This window comes from Haemaphysalis longicornis, unplaced genomic scaffold (assembly GCF_048455015.1).
Source record: "Haemaphysalis longicornis isolate Haplotype H1 unplaced genomic scaffold, Haemaphysalis longicornis Haplotype H1 scaffold_3, whole genome shotgun sequence".
Classification (NCBI taxonomy): Eukaryota; Metazoa; Arthropoda; class Arachnida; order Ixodida; family Ixodidae; genus Haemaphysalis; species Haemaphysalis longicornis.
In genome coordinates this window covers 27,666,460-27,685,595 of record NW_027526335.1, presented here as the reverse complement: position 1 = coordinate 27,685,595, position 19,136 = coordinate 27,666,460, and the positions used below count along the sequence as shown (strand labels likewise).

Here is a 19,136-nt window from a genome sequence, read left to right as displayed (position 1 = left end):
TGCCCAACAGTTGGACTTAGCCCAGCTTTTGGGGCCCCAGTCAACGGCTCCACAGCAACCAGTTCAGGTATGCAACTTTCTTGATATTTTAAATGCTTATTGTTAGGACCTCATTCATTTATGCTCTGCCCAACAGTTGGATTTGGTACACTTTTCGGGGTTCCAGTAACATCATCGCATGGCCCCACAGCGACCAGTTCAGGTATAAGACTTGCTTGCCGTTTGCAATGCTTATTGTTAAAACCTGGAGCATTTATTTTCTGCCCAACAGTTGGACTTAGCCCAGCTTTTGGGGCCCCAGTCAACGGCTCCACAGCAACCAGTTCAGGTATGCAACTTTCTTGATATTTTAAATGCTTATTGTTAGGACCTCATTCATTTATGCTCTGCCCAACAGTTGGATTTGGTACACTTTTCGGGGTTCCAGTAACATCATCACATGGCCCCACAGCGACCAGTTCAGGTATAAGACTTGCTTGCCGTTTGCAATGCTTATTGTTAAAACCTGGAGCATTTATTTTCTGCCCAACAGTTGGATTTAGCCAAGCTTTCGGGACCCCAGCAGTTTTTGGAGCCCCGGCCAAGACATCATCGCACAGCCCCACAGCATCCAGTTCAGGTACGTGACCTTTTTTGCCGTTTGAAATGCTTCCCGTTAAAACCTGGTGCATTTATTTTATGTCCAACAGCTGGATTTAGTGCTGCTTTTCGAACACCCGTGGTGACATCATCGCACGGCCCCACAGCATCCAGTTCAGGTACGTGACCTTTTTTGCCATTTGAAATGCTTACCGTTAAAACCTGGTGCATTTATTTTCTGTCCAACAGTTGGATTTAGTGCTGCTTTTCGAACAACCGTGGTGACATCGTCGCAGAGCTCCACAGCTACCAGTTTAAGTATGAATCGTTCTTGCCGTTTGAAATGCTTAATTTTAAATCCTTGTGCATTTATGTGTTTCTCAGCAGTTGGATTTGGTCCAGCTTTTGGGGCCACGGTAATGACATCATCGTACGTCCCCACAGCAGTCAGTTCAGGTATGTGACCTGCTTGCCAGGCCAACTGCACTCAAAATTTCGACCTCTTGAAAACACTATTTCTGTATAGTCTGCTGAAAAAGAAAGCAAGATGCATAATACAACAGCTTAAATATGCACGTGGATGCCGCAAGCGGTCAGCAAAAATCGGCGATTTTGAAGCCGTTGAAGCCATTGCAGTGACATTGCAGCCGTCCAGTGAGTGGCCGGACGGTCGGCATCTCCGGAGAAATCCTGCGCGCAAGGTCTACGCTCACACGGGGCAGCAAATGGGTGAAGCGTGCGCAGCAGAGCTCGACCGGTTCTCCAGCTGCGTGGCTGGCCAGAGGAAGAAACACCCATCGGCTGGTCACAGGCGCATCATGGCTGTTTACGCGATTCGCTGGCAGGTGCAGCGTGGGCTGCGGCGGAGCTTTTTTAGACGCTTCTGACTGATTAATGAGGCGTTTCATGGGACTGCCACTCATGTCCCAGCTGATTTGGGGTACTTACTACTACGCATTAAAAATAAATTTGGTCGAGGTGAAATTTGAGTGCAGTTGGCCTTAAAAAGCACCACCGACACGAAATTTCGAAGCTGAGATAACTATGTAAAAAGCTTCCTTTGTATGTGGAAATGTTTCCCAGGAGGTTTCAACAGTAGCCATTAAGTATAACATATTTTAAATCAGTTTTAATCTTTGCACGTACGAGAAAGCTCAGACGGGTGGGTACCCTTGGACATCTACGTCAGCGTGACGCGTTGAGTGCCTCGTCCCAAACTGCCGACGTCTGGGCTCCTGTGACGTAGTCAAGGCATGGCTCCTGTTGGCGCGCACTGCTCTGACTTGTGTATCATATCACAGTTTTGGGACTGACGCCATGCTGCCCAGGCGCTTCAACCATGGCCGGTCTGGGCGCGCTCGCTCGCTCTAACGCATGTGCTTAGACCACAACCGATTTTGTAGATGGTGATTTGCCAATGTTTAAAAATTCTGCGTGCTATATTTGTTATTGCCTGTTTGGCCTTTTTTAGTTATTTTCGATGCCACTGCACCGGCTTGCGCTGCATTTAATCTCTATTTCTCCGCTGTATATGCATTTGTTCAGCTCTGTATCGTTGTTATTTCGTCTTTTTCTCAATCCGTTGGGCTCAATCTTTGCCGCTTTCCCCTGGGATAAGTGCGCATCCTCTGTGGACTCGATGATGTGCCCATATCGAGTTTTCTAACGAGAAATTTTTACTTGGGTTGGTTGGCGAAAGCATGCACCCGGCTGGTGTGCACCGAACTCACACCCACCGAGATATTGTCCACAAAAAACGTCCACAGGTGCTAAACCTTTGCTAATGCATCCCATAGCATTCCATGCATTTCATATAGCGCACATCAGAAAGCATAGAACACGAAAAAATATTCGGCATATTTTGTTCCTTAGCATGGATCAGAAAAAGGTAAATGCGAAGAAGCGCTTGGTGTGCACTGTTTCATTTAGTGCATCAAAAGAAAAATAAAACGGAAAAAAATACTCGGCACACAGTCAATTCCCATTGGCTTACTACAGTCTACAGTCAAACCCAGCTCTAGCGAACTGTAATATGCACCGCAATTAGTTCGATATATACAATACTTCGATATAGCCGAACCTGTCTATAAAGAATTTTTTTGTTACGAGTTCACAATACGCGGGACCCCCCTGCCATTCCCACGTAGAGAAACAAATGCATAAATTATGCTATTACCTTACACAAAAAAATCCATTTATTGCAAACACTAAAGCTACTTTCCGCCTTCACTGCCTATTTCACAAAAGAGCGGTAACTTTTGTTTTCACTTTCGTTTTGGTGGAGATGTCGTTTGCGCCAGTTCAAGTCCGTGTCCTTCAGTATCGAAGTAATATTGGCAGAGCACATCGACTGGCGAAAGCGCTTCATTAACCTTCATGAAAGCACCAAAGAGGCTGAGGATGTCCCTTGTGACATTTTCAGTCTCTTCGGTACTTTAAGCAGCACCAGCTGCCATGACATCAGTGACGCTGTCTGTGCCTGAGAGGCTTACAGTAATGGCAAAGTCGTCATTCACACTCAGGAAATCCTCAAAGGACACTCCTTTCGACACAGCATCTGGAATGTTGGCGAGCTCTTCGTGCAGATCGCTGATGATGCCATCTTGGTCCGGACTCGCTGATTGGATGTGCTCCATCGTGAATCCCGTGCGTCGGAAACACGGAAGGCGTCACGTCGCTCCATGCGAGGCTCAACATCTCAATCGTGGCCAATCGGCATCTCAATCGGCGCTCCGAGACCATGCATTTCGGTGGCAATTGTAGGCGCGCCGAGTTCGATATATCCACGGTGAACTTCGTTTTAAGGAATATGCTTCACGTGCATTTTCGTAACAGATTTTCTTTTGTTCGATATATAGAAAATTCACTTTATCCGGGTTTGCTATAATCAGGTTTGACTGTACCTGTTTCATAGCACAAGTATAACAAAAAAAAAAAACACAAAGAGCATGCATCAGGAATTTCGCCCACTGTATTGGTTGACTTTCAGCTTCTATGGAGGCAGTGTCACAGCAGCATAGATTGTGATTCTGGAAAAAGTAGCTGCAGCGAGTCTAACGTCGAGGTTGCAGGTTATAGTCGACACTGGCAGAAGGCCCAGCAACAAACCTAGCCAATAGGAATGTTTTCGCGAAAGAATGTGCTAGAAGATCCTGTGCAATTTTTTTTCACTGTACTTTCAGTGAACATATCATATGTGATGGGATTGTTGTGTACAGCTGAGCAAAACCGGAGCCGCACGGTAAAGACATTTTTTTTTCCTGGGTTCCCATCACTTTGGTAAGAAGGCAGTGGCTTAAGTAGATACCCTTACAATAATTGTAGTTCTCACTGCAGGTGTTTACCGGACACGACTGACGTGCCAACTTTGTTGGGCTTGTAAGCCACCCCATGGGAGCTCTTACAAGCATGGCTCCAGTTCTGGTTAAAACGCTGCAGCCGTTGAAGAGGTTGCCATTGATTAGTGCTCCCTTCACTGGAAAAACATCCTACTTTCACGCAAGAATGATGGCACTTCTGCACACAGATGGCCGTGTTGGAGGTGCTTTATAAAAATTCAAGCCTTCCCTGGGAACATTTGCGCAGGCATAGGCGAGCTTCACATAAAAAGAAACCTTCTCGGCGTCAAGTCAAAGTTGATGAATTTTCCGAATGTTTAAACGAGCGGAAATGCTCGAAAAAATAAAGAATGCTTGTGAAGCAGGTAGATATGGCAGCAGTGTGGTTTACTTGCATATGTTGAAGTTTGCATAGGGAAGAAGTGGGGCTAGACTGAACTGTATATACTCTGCGTGCTGACCACTAAAATACGTATTGACTGGAACGGGCGGTATTGATTGCTACTACTGCTACATTTTATTCAAGCAGCCGCTGGTCACACTGTGTGCAAAGCGAAGCTGGCGAAATTTTGGATTAACCCGCCGCGGTGGCGCAGTGGCTAAGCCGTTGCGCTGCTGAGCACAAGGTTGCGGGTTCGATTCCTGGCCGCAGCGGCTGCTTCTCTGATAGAGGCGAAAAGCAGAAACGCCCGTGTGCACGAGATTTGGGCGCACGTTAAAGATCCCCAGGTGGTCCGAATTAATCCGGAGCCTTCCACTACGGCGCGCCTCATTGGCTGCGTTGCGCCGGCGCGTTGAGCCCTACAATCAATCGAAATTGGGGATTCAATCAAGTGCCACCTGATGGAGCGTGTCACATTGACTGCTATGGGTAGGTTGCTATCTATAAAGCTGATCGTGGTCCAGACTGGCTGGGGTGCAGCGGAAACAGTGACATCAAGAGCGCCGTACTGCCATGGCGACCGCCTCGGTGTTTGTTTCGTCAGACCCGAAATTGACATGAACTAGCGAGGCTGTAACTAATTTATGCTGCTATCGGCCATCAAATGTGATATTCCGGTATCGCCACACTGGTAGGCACCCATAACAGCAAAAGAAATGTAACACAGAAAATTTCGTGCCCGTACTCTTGTAAAACTTCGTGCATTTATTTTATTTTCAGCAGCTGGATTTCGTCCAGCTTTTGGCGCACCAGCAGTTTTTGGAGCTCCAATAACGATATCATCACACGGCCCCACAGCAACCAGTTTAGGTATGTGGCGTGCTTGCCGTTTGAAGTGCTCATTTTTAAAACCTGGTGCATTTATCTTCTATCCATCAGTTGGATCCAGTCCAGCTTTTGGGGCAGCGGCAGCGACATCACACAGCCCCACAGCAACTAGTTCAGGTATGAGATCGTTTTGCCATTTGAAATGCTAATGATTAAAGCTTCGTGCTTTTATTTTCTGCCCCACAGTTGTATTTAGTCCAGCTTTTGGGGCACCGGTAATGACATCATCACATGGCCCCACAGCAACCAGTTTAGGTATGAGACATGCTCACCAATTGAAATGCTCATTGTTAAAACCTGGTGCATTTCTTTTCTGTCCAACAGTTGGATTTAGTCCTGCTTTTGGGGCACCGCTCATGACATCATCGCACGACTCCGGAGCAGCCATTCTAGGTATGAGATTTTCTTGCCACTTGAAATGCTTGTTTAAAGGAGTACTGACACGAAATTTCTCGCTTTCAGTTTTTATGCTGTAAAGAATACCTATTGGCCCAGTAATTACGAAAATCGAACCGAAAGCCATCAGCCGCCAACACAGAATTAATTATAGCACGTTTATTGCAACCAATTTCAAATTTGGTCGCCGCGCGGGAAAATGGCCGTTAGAAGGCCAGCCTGCAAGCGGGCCAGCCTTACGTCACGGTCTCACCCGTGACGTCAGGGACGTTTTTCTTCCCTCCATGCGTTCGCCGCATCGTCTGCTACGATTGCACATGGTCCGCCCTCGCCCGCGCAGTCAATATGTCGTCTGAATCGTCAGACTCGGATGAGTCGCTGCCACCCGACAGACACAACAACTTTATTTGGCCAGGCGATTAGGCCGGCGATGTCTTCGCCGTTGTCCGTTTTTTAATATCACTGCGGCTCGAACCGGCGCAGACCGTGATAGCAACAGCTTGTCGCCACTCTTGTAATCAATCTGATCGCGAAAAAGAAGTTCCACATGCGAGAAAGTAGATGTTAGTGTGTTGAAAAATTGTGCTAGGGTTGTTATCAGTGCTGAATTTAAAAGTGGCGTTCAGATATTTGCCGCGATGGTAAGCCTACGCTGACCGGCAGCGGAGGTTCGGCGCTCCGACCCAGCACTGCTGGCACAGCGGTGCGGCGAGCGGCCGAAAGATGGCGCCACCTGCGCGTTAGAATCAAAACAGGCCGCGGCAGATGTCTTGGTCACCGATCGCCGAAACGGAGATTATTGCCAAAATAAAGCTCCATATGCGAAAAAGAGGATGATAGTGTGGTGAAAAGTTGTGTAAGGGATTGTCATTCGCAGTTGTACAGATACCAGCGATCAAATAGTCGCCACGATACCAACGATACCAAGCCTAAAGTTCCCAACACCCAAGGTGACCCGTGCAACTCCGAGCCCGCTGGCTTGGGCGACAGTTCTAGCGGCCGCCGCGGCGCACGAACTCAGTCCATGTTTAGCGCTGCATGTCGTCGCGTGGAAAATAATGCATCTTGGCGTCGGCGTCGATTTCGGACAGGCTTCCACGAGCTTCGCATACCCCGAGCTTGCCATACCACAACCAGGGCGAGCTGGGCGACGCGCACCGCCGCGTCGTTGCGGTGCCCGTCGACATCGCGCAGTTTTCGGCACCAGTGCAATGGAATACCATGCGCCGGCCACGAACTGAAGAGCAAAGATGTCGAACACGCAACATTTACAAGCATTGCTCACACAGCTACGCCCACGTCTCCTGCCCAAACGAATACCACCGACAACAGCAGCGCAGGATATCGTTTCCGGTTTCAGGATATGACGTCACCCTGAACCGGCCAGACACGCAGGCCGATGTTTTTCGTTAGTGCTGCCGATTTGTGAAAGCTCGCGGCCTGGGCAATCAAAATCTATTTTAGATGTGATTCCGGCCTCGGATCTCTGCAAAAATTTCTGTGAGGCATCTGTACAAACTACTGAAGCCAATGATATCATTTTTTAGGCGTCAAAATTTGGTGTCAGTACTCCTTTAAACCTGGTGCATTTACCGTATAAGTCTAAATATAGGTTGAGAAAAAAATCTCCTGAGAAGTTACCCATGGACCCATATACCAGTCATTGGCATAATATTATTTGTCATCTGGCAACCAGGCAGCTCATAGAGCTCGTCCAAACCGCAAAGGCACCGTAGCCACCGACATCAATCGAATGTGCCGCCATCTTTTTTGTTTGTTTGCTGCATCTCTTGCTGTTAAGTGTGAGACACATTTTCAACTGCGCCGTCATATGCGATGCACGACTGGTCGGAAATATAGCTGCCATGACTATTCGAACAGGAGGATTTGGGACACGTGGTCCGATGCGTGCGTGTGATGCATCGTCGGCATCGCTCCACCTACTGTTTTTACTCCATGGTTTCCTTCCTGTTCGGGCGCCTTCCAACCGATTTAGATACTTGCAAGAGAAGTTTAAGCAGGAAAAGAAAACATTCATCAACTTGAAGTAAAAATAAAGAGTGCTATGACGTTATAAATTGGAGTTTATATGTTCAGTAAAGCGGTGTGGGGATGTTTAGCACTGACGATTCCACTCAACCATGCTGTTGTTACTGCTGGCAACATGTGTCTACCAGGTGTCTATATTGTCACTGTTCATGCATGCGTGCCGCATTATTATTTTCTGCTATTCTGAGGTGTTCACTGAAGCTTTTTGTCAGTGCCAACTTTGCGCAGCCAAGCTGTCTAACTCACCAAGTCAAACAACTTCCGAAAGATAGAGAAGGCAGAAAAAAAAAATGTGTTGTATGAATTTGTGGCAGGAGCCCCTTCCTTTGCCGGAGTGGTTCAACGGAGACATGCGAGCACCCCCTCTAAACTCTCTGAACTGCAACTGCTGCCACTAGCACCTTCTCAGGGCTTCGAAAAAAGCTTTCACAGTGACATCATTATGATGACACCTTCGTGCTCTCATTGGCTGCAGCCTCACGATGGTGGCAGCGATGGTATGATATCATCTGGGTTGCCATTCGCGCATCGTGAGTCTCCTCTGATGAGAGTACGATACCAAAACCGGTCCTATCATTCGTAAAGATTAGTCTCATGCCAATCGCATGCTGTAGTTGTGCATGTGTCTCGCGCTTCAGTGAGCGTGTGTGTGACAATTTCTTCTTGCTCAAGATATGTTCAGACACTTGGTGCCGGTTAACCACAGCATTTAAAAGAAACGTCATATAGTATGCCTAAGCCAATGGCAGCACGCCGACTACTGCCTGTTCAGTGTCACCGAAAAGAGTTCACGCCACTGGTGAAAGCTTAAGGGGCAGCTCTCGGTATGCAACTCTCGAAACACCTTGCTTCGTGGGCGCCGCACTGTGCAACTGGAACTGAAGGACAAGGTGGCGACTTTTTTTCGCGAGCACTGTGCGGCATCTCTGCGAAATGGGTGGGTGGCAGCCACCCCAAGACACCTGGCCACCTGCACAGTCCGGCTCTCGCAATGTTCGACACATGGGTGTCCCATGCTTGGTGCTCGCTTCGTGATGACCTGCTCTTGTGAGTGTTAAAGAAGTGCTCCATAAGCAATTCCCCGGACTGCACCGAGAACAAATTTCTGTGTGGGAGACATCCATACAGAAGCATTTGTCCAACAAGACACCAAATGGCTCTAATGAACAACCTTAGACAAAACAATGCTTATAGCTTCAATAAAATGATATTGTGTACCTAACTTTTTTTTCCAATTTTTTGGCCGCAAGGCAAGGGGGTTGACCTATATTCCGGCTGTACCTATTTTCCGACTTATACAGTATGCACTGTCCTACAGTTGGACTTAGTTCAGCTTTTGATGTCCCGCAAAGGACATGATCGTGCAATGCAGTGACACGTCCATGTAATTGGCTTGCTTGTGGTTTCTAATGCTCAGTGCTCGTGTGCATTGGTCAACCATTTCAGCAAGCATTCTCGGCAACCCCAAGATGACATCATCTTGCAGTGCTTTGACGAGTTCGGTTGTGCTACTCGCTTGTGGTTTCAAATGCTTATCATGGAAATCTGATGCACATGCGCATTGCTTTGCAGGTCCAACTAGCATTTCTGGCACCCCCACAAGCACATCAGTGGGGAGTGCCATAGTAGCCAGTCCAGGTATGTGGTTTGCTTGTTTTCTCAAATGCTGATTGCTGTAATCAGGTGCACATGTTTACTGCTTTGTGGTTTCTGCCAGCATTTTTGGCCCCCCCCTCAACAATGTCATCATGTAGTTCTACAACAAATTCAGGTACCATGAAGACAAAAGGCAAGCTTGGTTCATTCAAAAGATCATCTCGTTACAAGGGTGGAACAGCTATGCCATTTGTGCCATTGAGCGCCAAACTTGTTTACCTGTGCCACCCTGCACTGAACCACCCCTATTGCTCCAAACCCGTTTATCACCACCGCCCTGCGCCTCGGGGCCTGAATTGAGCCACAAAATACGACCGCTATGAAGCCCCGTGCCCGAAAACTTGGCTAAAACATTGTGTTTTTGGTTTAAATGCGGTTATGGTTGCAGTATTATCAAGGTTGTGAGCGACTATGGAAGCTGGCTTTAGCTGGCTGGCTTAGCTAGCTGTAAGGCAGCAGGCACTACGCACCTTCTGCGCCGTCACTTTGGATTTATTTATGTCGCATTTCCACAGCTTTATTTGTCGGTGCTGGCCGCTGCGCCAAAACAATGAAAAATGACTAAAAGTGGGTGAAATTTTTCTGTCACATCGCGAACAGATAGAAAACAGAATAATATCCGCATGAAAGGTTGCAGTTTATTGGATGTGAACTTCAATTTAGGTGACCATTTTTGATGAGCGTTTTCTTTGTCGACCATTTTTAGTTGACCATTTTTAACAATACATGTATTGACAAGGCATTAATAAAATCAGGGTTTTGGCCGCTTTTCCCTTGCTTGTTAATACGGTTCGCCTTTGTTTAACTACTCATTTTCGGCTGGTAACTTTGGGGTTAGCTTTGTGTGGAGGATGGTCCAGCATTAATGATGACTTCTAAAACGCTCTCGCTGCATTGTCTACGGCGTACGTTTTTCGACCCTCGCAACCTCGCATCAGGCGAAGACAAAGCTATGTTCTGCTTTGCACGCACAGAAACCGCTGTTTGATAGAACAAAATACAAGCAAATTCCTTTTTTACGGAATGTCGCTGTGAGTTCGCTTAACAATTCTATCTACCGGACACGAGGCGAGCCCTGTTATCTGATCCTCTTCGACTTTGTGCCTGAGGTTTACCTTTTGAACTTTGTTAACGCGGCACACTCGCTGAGGCTAAAGGCAGATAACTACGCATATTGTAAATTTCCAGGTATAGCCCAAGAACTGCGTTCCTGGTTTGCAGTAGGTTCTAGTGCACGGTAGAATGTCTGATGTAGTAGATAAGTAGATTGAAGTTAATTTGCCGGGGGCTGGCACAGCAGCCTGTGCCAGCCCCCTGCCAAGCGGCCTTTCTGGCTGCTCCAAACCTGCCCCAAAAGGCCTTTCTGGCTGCTCCAAACCTGCCCCAAAAGGCCTTTCTGGCTGCTCCAAATCAGCCCCAAAAGGCTTTTCTGGCTGCTTTAAACCTGCCCCAAAAGGCTTTTCTGGCTGCTCCAAACCTGCCCCAAAAGGCCTTTGCGGCTGCTCCAAACCTGCCCCAAAAGGCTTTTCTGGCTGCTCCAAACCTGCCCCAAAAGGCCTTTCTGGCTGCTTCAAATTTGCCCCAAAAGGCAGTTTTGCCTGCTTCCAGGACTGCTCCCAAACCCACGTACATACCCTGTTTCACCCCTGCTCGTTAGAATCCTAACACTAACACCACTTTTAACATAAAATTCACTCAAATAAGCTAAGTATATAATGGGGAAAACAGAATAGACATGTGATCCACCAGCTGCTTTTGTGCACTGAACTTGTGAACTTACAGCAGCTTGTTGCTATTGGCTTAGGCTAGGAAAATGCAATGGAAACTAAACAGGTACTATAGGCTTAAAGAGCGAGCTATTTGTGCTTAAATGTAGTTCATATTTTTATAGCAGTAAGAGTGGTGGGGTAAACAATGAAAGTTTAGAATGAACACGGGAACGCAGGAAGCAGTTAGCCACACTTTGACAGCAGACATTGCCTAAACACAGCCGTCAGGTGTGTGGGGCTTCTCTGACACGACACTGGCCAAATGACATAGGCAGCATGGCCACTTGCGTGACCCTGTTTGTTGAGTCAGCCTAATGTTTCACGAAACCATTACTATCAACTGTAACAAAAGTACGATAAAAATAAAAGTCTGGTCAGAAGCTAAAATCGAACAGTGGTCCTGTAGCAGCATTGCTGTGCAACCTAGGAACACGGACGATATTCAGGGTAACGAAAGGGGGCGTCTGTGAGAAGGTGGCAGCCCCAGTGAACATAGTACTACATTTTGTTTTTAGTACATGCCCTGTAATCATCATTGCTGATGTCGCGAAACATACGGTGCAGCAGGGGAATTGAAATTTTGGGTTAGACTGCTTAATTTCTCAGTGAATAAAGCATCGTTTGCTGACGGACAAGCGCTGAGTGTGCTATAAAACACCAGATCTTTTAAATAAAACGAACTCGTATTTTGTCTTCATGGCCCCTTTTAAGTCCCTATTGTTAGGCATTTCCAAATACTTATTGTTTGATTCTTGCGCCCATGTGCATTGGTGAACAGATGCAGCCACCATTTTCGGTGTCCCGTTAACATTGCACAATTCTACGAAATCAGGTAGGCTCTAGAAATTACCCGTAGTTTTAAGTTGGTGTTGATAAAACCTGGTGCATGTTTGTATTGCTCCACAGTTGCAGCCAGGATTTCCGGTGCCTCCGTAACATCGTACAGTCCTGTGGAAACAAGTCCAGGTATTGTTATTTCATACAAAAATTGTGAAATCTCGTGCCCATGTTCATGGCTTAGTACTTGCAGCTGCTGTTACCGAACCCTCAGCCACGACATCGTCTCCCGAGTCTGGGACAGCAAATGCAGGTATGCTACTTGCTCGATAGTGCTTGTCCTGTCTCCTTTCTTGTGTACCGTCTTTAATTTTTTGCGGTAAACATATTTAACAATCATGAACCAACTAGCCCCGCGACAAGTTTGGTTAAATAACTTGCTTGTAGTTTAAATTTCCTATTGTTTAAACATGGTGCGTGTGTTCAGTTCTCAACAGTTGCAGCTGACAACGCTATTGACACCGCCGTAACGACATCATCCCACAGTTACACAGCAACAAGTTCAGGTATTATACTAATTGATAGTTTCAAATACTTATTGCTGAAATATGGTGCACATGTGCTTTTCTCAATAGTTGCAGACAGCCTTTCTAATGGCCCTATGGCAACGCCATCCTTCAGTCATGTGACAGCTAGGCTAGTCTACGTATGCGACTTGCTTGTGGGTGCTATTGCTACAAGTCTGCTGCATGTGGTGGATCGCTCACTAGCTGCTGCAAGCATTTTGATGCCCCCCCCCGTAAAGGCGTCATCATACAATCCCATGCAACAAGCCCAGATACGGGACGTAAATGGGTAGACATACGTAAGCATGCAAAAACCACAAGTCGTGGCAAGCATAGCCTGCAAGGCTGTTACAACCACCACAACATGACCCCTGTCAAGTTATTCGTGCGACTGCCTGATCTTGATAAGCTTTGCATGACCGTCAGAGCTTGATGTTAGGTCCCAGACTTTGAGTTTTTTTTTTTTTTTTTTTTTTGTGAAGGCCCAGAAGTTGAATAACAAGTGGAATGAAATAAGTGTTCCTACCAATGCAGAGCTGCCATTGCTGGCTGGTGACAAAAAGAAAAAAAAATGTCAGAAATAAGAAAATGTCATACCATGCTTAGTAGGACAGCCTGACAGGGGAAGCATGTTGCGTGCTTTTTGGGTGCATGCTTATTCTCACTGATTTCTTGAGATTACATTCTCAAAAGGCACTACCGTAAAGTGTTGAAAGAACGCCCACCCAAAGTGTAGAGATATAGAGTGAAAAATATGGGATGGGCGAACTTTCGGGTCAAGTGTGGAAAGGACAATAAGTGACCGCACCAACACGTAAATAGAGGATTCGCATTTATTTTGTTCACTCATCAATGCTAACGCCATTGATTTCAGTAGATTGGATATTTCATCTCTAAAAGGGGGTGGGCAATGCTTCGAGGGAGGGCGTTCTCTCGGAACTTTACGGTAATTCATTAAATTGTCAGTGCTTGTGCTATTTAAAAGCTTAGGAAAACTGTTCAGGAAATAAGTAGCCCTAAAATACTACATTCGATATGCAGGCTTTTATTTTATTATGGGCGTCAAGCGAGGAAATAAAATGCAGAAATGACGTACAGTACCATAGTGTTCAAATAATGGCTTCACTTTTTTAGTTATTTTTACTGTGGGAACTGCGCTCTCATTTTACGAAATGCCTGCATTTCCAACACTGCTACTGAGGGCCTTGCTTGCACTCCAATGACATCAGTCTTCTTCTAGCACCACAATTGCGAATTCCGGTATATTGCCTGCTTGTGATATTGGCTGGTTTTCCTCTGCTCCCATGATGACATGATGCAATACCAGCTTAATTACAAGTCGTGTTTTCTTGTTCCCTAAATGTTTAATTAAGCTAGGTAATAATGAAAGCAAATGAAGGAGTGCCAACTCACTATAGACACTTTTTTGCATTATACTTTCCCAATGAAGTTACAGGGACTAGATTGTGCTATTGGTGGCCTCTGCCTTAAGCAACCACCAATAAGCATGATTTTGTGGTCTTAGTGGTGCCTCTGGTTCCACTTGATTACATTGCTCTAATGCTTAAGTAGAATTAATGCACTGTTAGCACTCTCTTTGTGGCATTTTCGCTGTGACATCAATGTCGGTGTATAGAGGGAAATCGGAAAGTCTGTCAATATCAGTGAGTTGTTTCGTGAAAACAACATCCTTCTTCACTGGAATCGAGTTGAGGGAGTTTCCAAACGTTATTATTTTTGTGCAGTACTTGTTGTTTCTGTCTTTTCTAAGTTGCTCCTGAATTTTTTATAACATTTCGTCATTTCCAAAGAATCGTGACTGGTCTGCTTTCTTGTGCTCGAAACAGACAACAATGAATTCCGCAAGAACACTTTAGCCGAATTTATTTTGGTATGCAAACTTTCTTAGCTTACTGTATGCATAAAACAAGAACATTAAGTGATTAAGTTAAATAATGAAGTAATGCAACAATTGACATTGTTTCCATTCCTGAAGGGATTCCAATTGTCTCCCCTGCAACAGCGCTTTTTGGCACCCCCATGACAGCGTCCACTTGCAGCTCCACTGCAAAAAGCCTTGGCAAGTGTGCCACTGCCACACTGTTTCTAGTCCATCTATTTAAATCGGCTGTATAGGGTTGGGAATGGAGAACACATTCTTAATTTAAGTGAGCTTTCTGATGGAGGCGAAAAGCAAAAACGCCCGTGTGTTCGAGATTTCGGCGCACGTTAAAGATCCCCAGGTGGTCAAAATTAATCCGGAGCCCTCCACTACGGCGCGCCTCATCGCCTGTGTTGCGTCGGCGCGTTAAACCCTCCAATCAATCAATTTAAGTGAGCTTTATGCAAGTGGAGTTTTTAAGTATTTTGCTATTCGTAATGGCACACGGTAGTGAAAGTTTGGCATGATAAGTTGCTTAAAAAGACATTTGCTGCCCTAGCTTCATCAGTGTGAGATGCCAAATCAGTAAAACAGTGTCAGCATCCCCTGAACTGCAGTGTGTGAGAAAGCTCTTTTACGAAACCCTTGTTGATATTCTCTTGAACCGCCATTTGTAATAGTATTATCAGCATTTTATTATCAGCATTCTTGTGTTAAAAGATCTGCTTTGCCACGGCATGTTTTGTCAGGCAGCTGACACCAGTGTAAACGGGCAAATAAATATGCAAGGTCGAAAACGCACGCATTCATTAGTAAAAGTAAGCCTGCAGCATAGCCACAGCCAAATCACATAGTTAGCCACTACAAATCTAAAAGAAAAGCAGATGTGGTTACACTTAACCGGCTGAGGGGATATCAGCTGCTATATGAGGTATTTTTCTCTGTGTGAAGCAGTGGTGGTACAGGATCAGCAGGACTAAGTGTGGTCCTGAAATTTTTTACAGGATCATTGGCATCACCTTGCACAGAGTCTACAGCGCCATTTGTTTTTGAGTCGTGGCGATGTGCCTTAGGAACTGTTGACAACGGCTCAGGAGACGGCGATTTAGGTGACAAACTGGAAGCAAACAGTGCGGCTCCTGAACAGCCATCCAGTCGCAACACGGCATCTCCAGGGACCTTGTGTGCCATCTGCTTGGGCCCCCTGCAAGACAAGTCCGGCACAGACAGCTGTTCTCACACCTTTTGTTACACGTGTCTCCTTGAGTGGGCCAAGGTTAAACAGAGGTGCCCAGTCTGCAAGGAGCGATTCTTCAAGATCATCGTCCAAGGTGGCCCCTCGCAAGAGTAGTGTGACCGGTGCTCTGCAATTGGCTCTGCCATCTGCCACCGGCTACGGCAGGTCTTTTAGTCCACGTGGGCTCAGTGGTTACAGGCGCTTAAATTAAAGGAGCCATGCCGGCAAAATGCAAGTTTGTTTTATTCGAAAGATTTAGTGTTTTATAAGGCCCTAATCACTCATTCAGCAGCAAACCGTGCTTTATTCACAGAAAAATTGCCTATTTTAAGTCAAAATTTCAATTCTCCTGCTAAATAAAAGGTTTTTTATGACATCGACAATGACGCATTAAGAGCAGAGTCTTAAAACTAAATGTAGCCTGCTCACCAGGGCTGCTCCCATCTCCCACGTGCCCGTTTGATTATCTTGCTTAGTGCCCACTTTCATTGACGGCACTGCAATACTGCAGAAGTGCCAGTGTTCACACTTTGCTTCTGGCCAGACTTCTACACCTGCCGTATAGAAAAGAGCCCTCTATTACTCATCCATGGCATTTGGCTGCGTGGAAAGGCATCAGTAGTGCAGGCCTGATGAGAAAAACAGCACAGCACAACTTTGGCCACCCACACGGCACTGCACTGTCAGTGCTTTGACGACCCTGCCATTTTTCCACCTGCGCTGTACCATTGGCACTGTACTCCCTCCACCCGTATGATAAAAAAAAACTGGTGAAGCTTCCACTAAGTCACGCAAGGCATGAACCATAGCAAAGCTGCAGGATTTCTTTCTACGTGAGCACTAAAGGACACATCACCACGCATTTGTACTAGTTTGAAATTGTTTATTTACACGTTCCGTCGTCGCTTTGCTCTGTTCTAGTAGTAGTCATTGTTATATGCATCGATATGGTCGTGTTCCTCATGCAAAGCATTATACATGTGCGGTAGCACTTCGCGACAGCTGGGGCACAGTGATGGCGTGTGCGCGGCGTTCCTTGAGTCGCATCGAGGTTCCATGGAGCAGGTGTTGCGCCAGCTGTGTCGTTGTTAATTGCTAGGCAACGCAGGGCACTCCTCGAGGTTCTCTTCATCTTCTTTTTTTTTTTTTTGCTAAAGCCACTGCCCGAGCCAGATTTTTCGTATTTTTAGCACGTTATGCACAACACATTACAGCCAGCTAGAACAGTTACATGTGAAAAGAGGGGAGGCCAGAGTGCCTCTCCTTCCTAATGAGGAAATGACCTGCTAGTAGATGAACAGTGCGCTTTATTTTGTTCACCACCTTATGCAATGCTGCTTGTTCACATTCCACATTCACTAATGGTTGCTTGAAATTAGGGGGCAGGTAGGTCATGACCTTTCACTTTAGGACGTGCTACGCAGTAGCGTAGACATTTAATTTCTAAGAAAAAGTGTTTGTACATGTGTTTTTATTAGGGATTGGCGAATATAGATTTTGAGGTTCGAAGCGAATTCGAAGCGAATAGTGATTTGGTCGAATAATTTCGAATCGAATAGTTCGAATAGTACACATTGCAAATCACAAAGACAAATGAGCAACTTGTGACCTGACTAATGTACACAATTTTTTCTAATAATTAGAACTCACGTAGGCACAGCATTGTGCAAAACTATTACCAGTTGAACATTTATTGCAAAATCTTACACACAGCTTTCCTTTGCTGTATTCACAAGTTTTCATGAAGAAATGCCTGTTGCGCCACATGCTCTAGGTGCAGCAGTTTCCGCCGGCTGCTCATTCATAGAGTTCCTGTATATAGCTCCCGCAGGGAGCTAAGAGTTGCGCGACCGACCGCCATCTTTGTTATCCGGATTGCTGCGGGAAAGCCGCCCGTCGCGGGTGAAGAAGCCTCGCCGCCACGCTTCCGACGGCGGCCGACGCGCGGTGGGGGCGCTTCGGTCGGCGGCGCCTCACGCTTCTGCTGCTGCTGTTCCTGGGCGGGGCGTGGTGCCGCCCGCGTCGGCGGCTGCGGCGCAGCCGTAGTGGGAGCTTCTCTGCGCGGCGTGGATAACCGGAGTGTCGCAATCACGGCGGCGCGTGGAAAAGGGTCGCGCGACTCTTAGCTCCCTGCGGGAGCTATATACAGGAACTCTACTCATTCACAAGTTTGAGCGCCGCCTAGGAGCTCCGCTAAAAAAAGAAGTATTGTAGCCACTAGTATCCTCGGCCGTAGCCAAGCAAAGCGCAAGTGGCTGGCCGCCATTTTGAATAGGCTCGCTTAGTGCGGCGTACCCATAGGCGTACTGCCGCACTGAGCGAGCCTATTCAAAATGGCGGCATGCCTATTCAAAATGGCGGCCTGTACAAGTCTGCTGGCTTGGTGCCGCTATGTTCGGAGCGGTGTCGTTTCAGTGCCGCCTTTTTTTTTCAACCTAATGTGTGCTGGCGGCCGAGAGCTTCGTCGAACCTCTAGGCAAGGCAGCAACTCGGCAGTGCCGGCACTGATAATAGAAATGTCCGCGTTGGTGGGTCTTGGGCCAAGCCTGGGGTAACTCTCGGAAAGCTTGACCGAAAAGCTTGGCTTTTAGCTGCCTATTCGGGAGCATCGAATAATTCGAAAATATCGAATACCTGCATTCGGATCGAAGCGAATAACGAATAGAGAGCTATTCGATCGAATATTCGACAATACCGAATATTCGCCCATCCCTAGTTTTTATGAGAAAACGGCATCGTCACCTTTGGGAGAGCAACAGGCAGATCTGGCAATTGCTTCGGATAGGCTGGGTGTTATCACAGGTGTTATCACTGAGAGGAGAAATTGTAGCATCTGGTGTCCCCTCTTCCTAACCAGAGCCTGTTTAAAGGGGCCATGAAGACAAAATACAAGTTTGTTTTATTCAAAAGATTTCGTGTTTTATAGTTCCTCCAGTGTTTGTCCGGATACAAATGATGCTTTATTCACTGAGAAATTAATCCATTTAGGTTAAAATTTTGATTTTACTGCTAAATCGTGTGTTTTTGTGGTTCGCAATGACATCACAGGAACCGACCATTCTGCAGCTGATTCCGAAGCCTTGTTTACCGTTAGTGAACGTAGATGGCACCACCATACTGTTGCAAGCCGTTTTCTGTCTTTGGTTTGTTTTTGATCGTAATTAAAAACCTGGCTTGTTTTTGTTCTGGGAGAAGATAATCGTTTCGTAAAACATTGTGCTCGCTCGACAAATATGGTCAAGCAAGAGACCGTTGCTTGTGTCAATCGGCCAGTGTCGTCTGAGACAACCCCAAAGCCCCGCAGTCCTGTGCAGCTAAACCAAGCATAGTGCACGCAGTACCAACAGCAGTGCGCATTGCTACTTCTATGTTTACGTGCACTTTCTTAACTTCCACTGCTTGTCCCACCATTCTTACTGATATAAAAAGAATGTGCACTAAATTTAAGCACAAATAGCTCGTTCGGTAAGCTTAAAAGCTCTGCCAAATTTGCGTCTGCTTTTGCCGGCCTCCGCCAATCACAGAGCTGGCTGGTATGACATCATAGGTTCTGTTGCGGGAAATGAGCTAGTGGGTCGCATGGTCATTCCCTTTTTTCCTAATTATATCGCTTATTT

The 19,136-nt window shown here is 46.4% G+C and overlaps 1 protein-coding gene across 19 annotated transcripts in view; it reads left to right on the top strand.

Annotated features, from left to right (window-relative positions):
- LOC144174188 (uncharacterized) overlaps positions 1 to 17,407 on the top strand; it is a 36,049-nt gene extending 18,642 nt beyond the window's left edge. The window contains exons 16-34 of one of the 19 annotated variants that reach the window (XM_077702708.1): positions 11 to 67; positions 137 to 202; positions 272 to 328; positions 398 to 463; positions 533 to 619; positions 690 to 758; positions 829 to 897; positions 967 to 1,035; positions 5,083 to 5,169; positions 5,239 to 5,304; positions 5,374 to 5,442; positions 5,509 to 5,580; positions 9,205 to 9,270; positions 11,836 to 11,889; positions 11,964 to 12,023; positions 12,079 to 12,147; positions 12,332 to 12,400; positions 14,397 to 14,480; positions 15,287 to 17,407. In XM_077702708.1, coding sequence (XP_077558834.1) covers positions 11 to 67; positions 137 to 202; positions 272 to 328; positions 398 to 463; positions 533 to 619; positions 690 to 758; positions 829 to 897; positions 967 to 1,035; positions 5,083 to 5,169; positions 5,239 to 5,304; positions 5,374 to 5,442; positions 5,509 to 5,580; positions 9,205 to 9,270; positions 11,836 to 11,889; positions 11,964 to 12,023; positions 12,079 to 12,147; positions 12,332 to 12,400; positions 14,397 to 14,480; positions 15,287 to 15,633 — 1,583 coding nt within the window. In that variant the 3' untranslated portion in view covers positions 15,634 to 17,407. Of the gene's footprint in view, positions 1 to 10; positions 68 to 136; positions 203 to 271; positions 329 to 397; positions 464 to 532; positions 620 to 689; positions 759 to 828; positions 898 to 963; positions 1,036 to 5,079; positions 5,170 to 5,238; positions 5,305 to 5,373; positions 5,443 to 5,508; positions 5,581 to 9,204; positions 9,271 to 11,835; positions 11,890 to 11,963; positions 12,024 to 12,078; positions 12,148 to 12,321; positions 12,401 to 14,396; positions 14,481 to 15,286 lie in introns of all 19 variants that reach the window. The other 18 variants (XM_077702707.1, XM_077702706.1, XM_077702704.1 and 15 more) reach the window with 18 other exon arrangements.
- The last annotated feature ends 1,729 nt before the right edge of the window (positions 17,408 to 19,136 follow it).